Source organism: Topomyia yanbarensis, chromosome 3 (genome assembly GCF_030247195.1).
Source record: "Topomyia yanbarensis strain Yona2022 chromosome 3, ASM3024719v1, whole genome shotgun sequence".
NCBI classification, from domain to species: Eukaryota; Metazoa; Arthropoda; class Insecta; order Diptera; family Culicidae; genus Topomyia; species Topomyia yanbarensis.
In genome coordinates this window covers 363,027,971-363,037,589 of record NC_080672.1, presented here as the reverse complement: position 1 = coordinate 363,037,589, position 9,619 = coordinate 363,027,971, and the positions used below count along the sequence as shown (strand labels likewise).

The window sequence follows — 9,619 nt, the reverse complement described above, 5'->3', positions numbered from 1 at the left end:
AGAATAATTTTGTGAATAACAACCGTACGCCCGGTTCTGTCAAAAAATGTAAGTTTAGCCTTTATATTCCATATGATAAGAAGGGCCTAAGTCGAAATCTCGAAGAAAATGCATGTTTCGCCGTTTAGTTTTCTTTAATTATAAATCGAACTAAAAACCATTTTAACTAATTTTCACCTCAATCTTGTAGTATTATGTCGCATAATGTCATAATAGCGAAAACGCAGTTTGTTTACATTTGCGATTTAAGCCCTAATGAAAAATCTATGTCGAAATGCAACAACCGATTCCGACTCAGAATCGGTTGTTGCATTTGATTTGGAATCCATACTGACTCCATTCAGGATTCCGAATCAAATTCCTAATGGTTTGACCGGGTAGTTGTGATATATTTCATGTGCTTTATTGCAACCGAGAGTGTAGATATGAGGTTTGGCATTGGAAAAAGATGCTAACTACAGTCGACTTGGAAAAAACATCACAACGCAAAACATCACATCTACAAAATATTAACAAAACTTTGGTATACTATATGTGGCATTTGGACTTAAGATTAAATTAATATGTAAAGAGTTATTATTTTTCTCTATTATTTGTGGACGATAAAGAGTCAATTCTTAGCTTTTATTTGGCATAATAAACTCAGTTTGTTTACATTTGTTAGATATGACGTTCTGAATAAACGGTATAGAATGGCGCAAACGCATGGACCACAAGCTGTACCACATACATATAAAAACATGGTGCCATCGGAAGGCTGATGTAATACATCAGACTACAATGGGCTCAACATGTAGTACGAATGCCAGAAGCGAAACAACCTAAAGTTAAGTTCATCAACGAATCTGGAAGGGATCATTGACTTTCCGGCCGACACCCCGCCTCACTACTTTACTGGCTATATGCAATCGAGTAAGATGCGCGTGCGATGGACGGTCAAGAAGACAAGCACAGACTAACAGACATAACACTCGAAAACAATGCTTCACCCGCTTTAATGGTCATTTTAAATATATTTGTAGTTGACACTGTGGCCACATTTGAAGTTATTACGCCACTGATATATGAAGAAGCATATGGGGAATAGACCACTAGTGAAAAATTGTTCCCAAACCTGAGAGGTAACCCATCAACAAATGAGTGTTTGGGACTGTGAATAAAAGGTGGAGCTACTGTTCTGGGAAAATTGCCGGATCGATGCTTTTTGAGGGGATTCCCTCATAGTGTTATGTCTGTTAGTCTGTGATACAAGGACGATGAATAGTTGTTCATGAAAGATTCGTTTGATCTGAACGAAGATGTTTATTTTGCTCGACAGGTTCGATCAGTAAATGCAAGCAGACATTTTGCGTGTTAAGTGGTGAGAATACCTTCCGCAGCCTTAGTTTACACCGCCTTAAGACCTAGACTACGAATTCGTTGACGATACCTAGCCAAATTTACGTATCTTTCTCTCGTCATAAACATTTTTCAACATATATCAGTTTGGTGCTGAGATTGAGACACACGAGGATTGGGACAAGACAAGCGACAAAACAGGAACCTAAGACCACGAATTATAGCACGAATAATAGCGGTAAAGACAACTAGTCACAAAAATCAGTATCATTTATTCAACTCTCATTCTCGTTAAAGTGATTGACAATAAGAACATCTTTCCTTCTTCTAGTGGAAACGTGTTGATTAAAACAATGAACTTCATAGTCAACAACTAAACTTTTTCCGAGTATTCCAGTAAAAACGCCTCGGTCATACTCCAAAATTTGCTTCGGTTAGATTGACATAAACTAAATGCATGCTTCGCTGCTTATCGTCTAATTTATTTTTTGCCTAACACTAATAGTCTAGACATCGCAATTTTCCGCATGGAAGCAATAGTAAAAATGAAGAAAATACAACCTTTCTAATGAAAAGCATGTTCAATGAGGTTCGATTTTACAGGAATGAAATTGTACAATTTTATAGCTCATGATTTAGGACATGATTCTGCTTCCTCGCCAAAAAAAAAAGATGACCTTTCTCTCGATTGCTCAACGAATCTATTCGCGTCTCGGAGATTACAACTCAACCTTCTTAACATTACCCTTACGATCCCACCCCTTCAGTTCGTTCGTGGCATGTTTAGCAATGTACTTCATGAAGTCATCAATTTCGCGGCCACCCTCGTAACGTTTCGGATTGCTCTTATCATCCTTCGACAACCAGTACAGCGTTGGGAAACCTCGGACGTCAAACGTTGGCGGAACATCATTGGCAGTAGCATCCATCTTCACGACAGAAACATCCTCGTCTTTCAGTTTAGTTGCCAGTTCTTCATAGATAGGCGTCAGCTTCTTGCAATGTCCGCACCATGGGGCATAGAATTCCACTAAAGTGTCAACGCCGTTGTTGATAACAACATCGTCAAAATTTTTACCGACGGCTATTTTTACCGGTGCATCATTGCTTTCTGGCACTGGTTCTGATTTGACGTACGGTTCCAGACTGCCTTCCTCCAGTGCGGTAGCAAAAGCTTGCAGATTTTCAACTCTATAAGGAAAGGATAATCGCAAAAAATAATTAGTGCTTACCGTTACCAGCTCGCGAAAGCCATATCAAATCAATCGCTACAACCTAGAAGTGTTATGCAACAGGATAATCACTTTCAACTAGAACAAAATAGCAGTCAACATGCAGCTCTAAGCACAGACATTTTTGCAATGTTCCATTTCAGGGTTCACGATGGGAGATATCTTATCTACTAAGTTAAATAAACAATGATTTCATACTTACGAGAACTCATCTTTCATGACGAACTTTTGATTTTTGCTATCGCGAGCCAACGCCAGAGGTTTATCGCCAACGTAGTCATAGCCATATTCGTTCAGCTCGTGCTGGAAATCATCCTTGGCGCTAACGGCAAAACTGACGCGGCCAACAAATTCCTTTGCAACTTTCAGAACCCGGTTACGCCAATAATTGGTTCCTTTCGGATTCTTAACGTAATCCACAGCGTAGTAAACCACGACCAGAGGGTTTCTGAAGTCGCTTGCCGTTTCACGAGTACGAACGCCACAAAGTCCATGGAAATTATCTTTGACGAAAGCGGTCAACTCGTCCTTCGTCTTGCCACTAAACTTTACGAAATCATTTTCGAATTTGTTAGCTAGTTGCTTGGCTCGGAACAAATATATCGCATCGGTTTCGCCTTGCTTGTCAAGAACTTCTTTGGCACTGCTGTGGCCGAATCGTAACCGTTCACGTTGACTATCAGCGTATTTCAGGAAGACACTCTTCAGATCCGATTCTTTCTGGAAGAAACCGACCACGCTGGTTTCCTGTACTTTCATAAAAGCCTCAAACGCATCCAGCGTGAGCAAATCCTTGGAAGCCGGTCCCACAATAGATTTCATATATTTCGCGATCCCACTAGCTTCGCGTGGTCCATTATACTCTTGCGAAACTTCGCCATTCTTGAAGATTTTCAACGTCGGATAGCCCGAGACGGAGAATTTGCTACATGTATCTTTGCCTCCCTCAGTACAATCAACTTTGGCCAGGGCGATTGGTGGATCCTCACCGCGCAATAGTTCGGCTGCTTTGGCGTACTCCGGTTTAAGCTTTTTACAGTGGCCGCACCTGGTTAAAAGAATCAATATATAATATTATTACATTACATTATTACATATTATGTATTCGAAAAAATTCTATTTTATGTTTGAGAAATATTAATTGAGAGGTTTTCAATATTTTAGTCTTTAAATTTAATTTCCTATAAATAGGAACGAATATGTTTGAAAGAAGGGAACCTCGTATTCTAAGTGCATGGTGAACAATTCGATACTTAATCATTATTGACATTGGTAAAACGAGTTTTTGAAACCTCATCATACACTTTATTCGAATTAACAGTCTAAAAAAATACGAATAATCGACTCACCAGGGCGCATAGAACATGACCAATGTTGTTTCCGTTTCGGCCACTCGGATCGAAAAGTCACTATCAGTAAGGTCCAGCACGTCCGCTTCACCGGCAAAAGCCGTATGTAGAAGCCCAAAAATGGCCAACAATGCCACCGCCGAGATCATGTTTTTGCACAATTTATAAAGTTGGAAAAGTTCTGGAATATTCCGATACAACTGATTTCACAATCCACACCCAGTACTGGACCGGCTAACTCCAGGAGATATCACAAGTACCAGACAGAACGGAGTAGACGTGGCCAAACTAACGAACGACGGACTGAAATGGTGGACAACAAAAGCTGTCTCAGTTCACTCAACTCAGGTGTGGTTGTGTGGAGTTTTGCCGGTGCCAGCGACCTTGGTTGAAGAGAAACAGCAATATGCATGTTGAAGTGGATGGCTGTTTGTCCTGCTTTTGTGTAGCAGTATTTATGCGGTGATAGTTCGTTGGCGATCGGTGATTGGTCGAATGTTGCTTGAAAAGGTTTGGTTTAATAAATATTTTCTTGTCATTTTTATAGTGGTGCTCCGATAGGAAGGTTGTCGTTCCGCTGAAGAGATCATACACTGGAATAAACGATGCAGTTATTTTGTAAAGGCTAGTTTTACAGTTCGAAAAATGGGTCACGGGATTTCGCGCGGGATTTGTGCTGGAATTTGATAAGAAAAAAAAATCCACCGAAATCTCTCCAAACTGTCAAAGCACTTTTGCTTCTGCTGAAAAATACCAACAGTATTAAAATAGCACCGAATTTTAAACCTAATAACAATACCGTTTTCTCCATCGGAAACAGCATTTAATTTATATTGGATTGTTCCCGGTCGGATTTTTGTATGGAGAGTTTTGAAATGCTGTGACGTTTCCCGCGATTGGGTATACACTTCAGGAAAACTGTCATGTTTGTGTGAACTTATAAACAGCCACGGCATATTGAGCTCCATTTAAAATACACAGGGACCCATCCCGTGACACGCTTACGGAACTGAAAACTAGCGTTGAGGCTGTTCACAACGCTGATGTATTTTCTATGGGCTGTTCTATTTTAAATCACCGACTAAAATAGCACTTTTTTTTAATCAGATTTAGAACAGCTCGGATATTCGGTTTTAAATTTTCCACAACTTAAAAATTTAATTAGAAAAAAAATGCATATAATTTCCAGTTTTGCATCAACTTTGCACTCCATCGTAGAAAAGTTTGTTTAAAAAACGTCCTACGCTGATCCACTTTGTTCGACGTTATGTTGAATGTATAGTGGCTATAGTTTTTGTAGGGTTTTGACATCTTACACGCAACGCAAAATACATTGCACTCAACGCAGATACATTATGAAATTCTATTTTGAAGGAAAGAAATGCATTTAGTTTCGCAAAATTTTAAAAATACGTCACAAGTGATCTGCTCGTAGAATAGAACACTGTTTTAAATATTTTCATAAGTATGTGTGAAGTCTGACAGCAGAAAAGAACGATATGGGTCACATAAGTGATAAATAATAAACTTCATTGAAGCAGTAATCTTGGATGGTCCGAGAATTTGGAAGGGATCTGATGCAATCGCGTCTTCAGGAAGCGGCAGAAAACCATCCGAATGTTGCTGCAGAAATTTCGTAGTTTTATCTCCATGTTTTGATGGACCATCATCGTTCAAGTTGAATGGTGCTTTTTCAAATCTTGTATGTTACAAGTGTCTTGAATTCCTCGTTTACTAATTACAACCACTTCCGGTCCTTTTGTATATACTATCCTATTCTAAACCTTACACAGCCAGTCTTGAAAAGCATACTGGAAAACACTGCAGTTAATCTGTAGTGTTTTTCTTGTCAATATTACTATTTGAAGCATATTTTCATATGTCGCAAATATTGAAATGGCCAGGCCTACTGTGCAGAGTTGGGTTTGAAGATGTTTCAAAATTAGACGGCAACTAAATTATTCATTTAACGAATAATTTAATTAACTCATTGTTTTGAATCTTAGCAGAGGAAGAAACGAGGCCAGTTAGGGGTACCAAATCATCATGGCAATATTCAGCAACGAATCGGGGATAAAAAATAAAGCGATCCAGCATATAATTTTTTTGACAAGACAGGTCTATTATCACGCACACAAAAACTATGTTGGCAAAAATAAGAGTTTTTCACTATTAGCATAAAACAACCAACACATATACTCTTAGCTTGAAAATAAAACTTTTATTGTGATTGCTATTCGTCATTAGTTTAAAAAGAAAACTTTTATTTTGATTATTATTGTTGATTAATTTAAAAGTTTCACTTTCAACCTATAACAGTAGGCGTTGACTGTTCTTTGCTAAAAGCGGAACACTCTTACCACAGAGAACAAACGTCCATCTTCAGCATTCAATTTGTGTAAAAATCCCTAACGTTTTCGAAAATAGTTGGGATATCTCCACCAGGTGGGCTACTGTCGTAAAGTTTTTCAGTGGCTAAGTTCAACGGAATTGACAGCAGTTATATGTCTACCCAGTCAAACCATTCCGGAACCGGTTCGGGCTTCTGAGTGGATTCAGTATGGGTCCCAGCTCAAATGCATCAACCGATTGAGTGGGAATCGGTTGTTTTTTATTCAATTCGTTTATTTGATAAGGCACGTTTGCGTTAGCTTGAGGGCGCCATTTCTTCTTTGTTTTGCATTTTGAATTTCTTAAAACTAGGGGGCCACACATTAAAATATTATTTTTTTTATATAATGAAACTAAAGAAATTTTACAGCTAACTTATACATATAGAAAAGGGGTTAATATAATATTCGTAAGATTAGGGGGTCATTTTTGTGTTTTTTGTATAGTAATGCACTTTAGGATTTTTAGAATGGAGATTATTGGAGCAATTAACTATTAACTAAGCGGAACATTTTATAAGCATATTAAAAGTAGAATAACTTGAGGGAGTGGTTCAATTTTATTACGATTAGGGGTGATTAATTGAGGCTATTTTTAAGTATTGGTACTGTTGGGCATTTCTTAACGAGATTATATATTGATCAACTAAAACTAGAAGACAGGGGGCACATAAGTTTTGCGAAGATACCGCTGAGATCGTTGGGGTACGGTAGGTGGACGAGGGCACTTTGTGTGTATAGCGGTATCCAGACAGCTTACTGGAAGAACACTGCTTGACCAACGTTTGCTTGACTGTCCGGGTAACGGTACTCAGAAACACAAAAGCAGGAAAAAATATTGAAACGAGGCGAGAGTGCGCAAGATAACCTTGAACGCGGATTAGCGCACTATTCTTTGTCGCTATACAGCACTCGGACTGGCAATAATCACTTCTATCTCGACCGAGCGCTCGAAAACGAATGGAATCGGTTGTTATCTTTGAGACAGATTCCAAACTGAATCCATTCAGGTTTTCGAACTGGTTCCGAAATGCATTTGACGGATAATTGGGATAAATTTGTGTGGCGGCACTAGTGTTTTATCGTATATAAATTAAAATATTTACACACGTTTTATTATTATACAGTCGTGATTCGCGGGTTGGACACTTTTTAACTGGACCGCTTTTTAATTGGACCTCCGCTAGTTGGACCAACTAAAAAGGACCTGAATGTCAAAATCTTACGTCAAATTTACTTTGACAATCAATCTGACAATTATTAGATATGTGAATAGATGCAATTACACTACCCCAATAAACATCTTATGATCCAAGATCCTAACGACCTGTTCAGGGTATTATCCATACAATATGTGAAATCGTTGGACTATGGTTTAGAGTTTGTGTATAATTTTTTTTATTAGGGTACTAACATCTCTTTTGGAGAGTTTTTGACATCTGTCAGTCGGTCCAACTAACGAATATAATTCGTTAGTTGGACAGAGGTGTGGCCCAACCAGCAAATCACGACTGTATTTGTTCGATCATGGATGTCTGTTCTCTGTGCTCTTACTTTTACCAATATTTTTTTCTGTGTGCACGACCACACCTTCTATTGAACTACTTTGATCCCTATCGTTTTGCTGGGATAACACTGTCAAAAATGCTAACCTACACGTAGAATTTTATTTATGCATCGATAGCATACCCGTATAAATAAATACCATTCCAGAAATCTTTGGAACCATTTCCAAACTATTCATATAATACTCACCATATTGGCAATACCACTGACACGCAGAAAAATAATTTTTAATGTCAACTAATATGAGGGTTGAAATAATAAATTTACCAAGTTGTTCTGTGTTCAATAAAAAATACATGTTTATATAAATAAATTAATTGTTGAAATAACTCTGAAGAATTTATTGGATCAAACATGGAAAATAGTTGTACCGAAATTTTTTTTTATTGATTTTATCATAACAACAATCGAAACAACAAACAACTTTGTTGAATCAATGAGCTCGTTTTGTTGAATAAAACTAATAAAATATTTGGATCAATGCATGTCAAATGTTCAATACAAAAAACAATTATGTTAAATCAAATAATATCTTTTATTGTTTTAAACATAACAAATATTTGAATCAATGCATAGCAAATATTGAATCAAAACCAATTTTATTGTATATAAAATATGCCTATTCTTTAATAGGAACCAAAGGCCTACTGTCATGGTGACAAATTTAGAACAAACCATTACTCGCTGACAACAGATCACATCAGTACAAATGAACCACACAAAGTAAATACTGGCCGTTGACTTTTTGGCCTTTCTCTAAAAACAGGCTACAAACGCATTAATTTTACGCTGTCAAATCATTCTGGAACCGCTTCGGAATCCTGAATGGATTCAGTATGGCCCAGTCAAACCCATTCCGGGGTCGGTTTGGAATTCTGAATGGATTCATTATGAGTTCCAGCTCAAAGGCAACAACCGATTCCGACTCAATCGTTTGTTGCATTTGAGCGAGAATCCATAAGGGATTCCAAACCTCTTCCGGAGTAGGTTTGCTTGGAATGAAAAGAAATTTTATTACATGCAGCGCATACGATTCCAATCACCGTCCCTTTATGTGGTACCTTTGGCCGTGCGCGTGATTTGTTCCAGATATGCGCTATAATGTAGTGCTTCAGAGTCTCGGCTTTTCCAAAAAGATTGCAGAAGGCGCACGAATACGCTGTGTCATCCTGTTGGACCAGAGATGGTGAAGTACAGGAAACTGCCCTCTCGAACGGGTATTATTTATTTCTGGTGCGGTGACGTGTTTTCAGTTCTGCGATTGTCGTTTTTAAGCCACACAGGGTGTTTTGTTTGAGTCCTGGAATAGAGGAAGGCACCATAAAACGCACCGTGTGCATTCGACTTAATTTATTCACTAACCTTTGTGCGACATTATGATTATTTTCAAGCTGCACTTGCGCCCTTCGAGTCCGGAAAATCTGAGCACTATACGAATTTACCAAAATCTGAATTCCCTGATTTAAAAATAGCGAATTTTTCCAGCATTGACGCACGTGGAAAAAGTTTTCTTCTTCGTAGCAACTTTTTTTTTGTTTCAACTCAACAAGGACTGTTGATGTAATGCATTCAGTCCTTTTGAATCAATTTGCTGCATGCTTTTGTTAGAATCACTGATTTGTTTGGAGCAAACAATAATTTTGTCGATCTTCGAAAAGCACAGATAACAAAACTTGTAAGATTGATTCAAAATATATTTTGGTTGATCTAACCAAAAAATTAAATTTAGTTCAATAAGCTCCTT

The 9,619-nt window shown here is 38.0% G+C and overlaps 1 protein-coding gene across 1 annotated transcript; it reads right to left on the bottom strand.

Annotated features, from left to right (window-relative positions):
* Positions 1-1,590: 1,590 nt before the first annotated feature.
* On the bottom strand, positions 1,591-4,287 carry LOC131690128 (protein disulfide-isomerase A3). Its single transcript, XM_058975668.1, has 3 exons — positions 3,920-4,287; positions 2,773-3,618; positions 1,591-2,529 (listed from the first exon to the last, which is right to left on the bottom strand). The coding sequence occupies exons 1-3, from the start codon at positions 4,066-4,068 to the stop codon at positions 2,058-2,060; spliced, it is 1,467 nt and encodes a 488-aa protein (XP_058831651.1). The 5' UTR covers positions 4,069-4,287; the 3' UTR covers positions 1,591-2,057.
* Positions 4,288-9,619: the final 5,332 nt, after the last annotated feature.

What these genes read in the sequence shown, in the direction of transcription:
- LOC131690128 (XM_058975668.1), bottom strand. Translation starts at nt 4,068, where the DNA reads ATGATCTCGGCGGTGGCATTGTTGGCCATTTTTGGGCTTCTACATACG. An exon ending in GTCATGTTCTATGCGCCCTG is followed by an intron (nt 3,619 to 3,919) that starts GTGAGTCGATTA and finishes TCTTTTAACCAG; the next exon opens with GTGCGGCCACTGTAAAAAGC. An exon ending in GTCATGAAAGATGAGTTCTC is followed by an intron (nt 2,530 to 2,772) that starts GTAAGTATGAAA and finishes CTTTCCTTATAG; the next exon opens with AGTTGAAAATCTGCAAGCTT.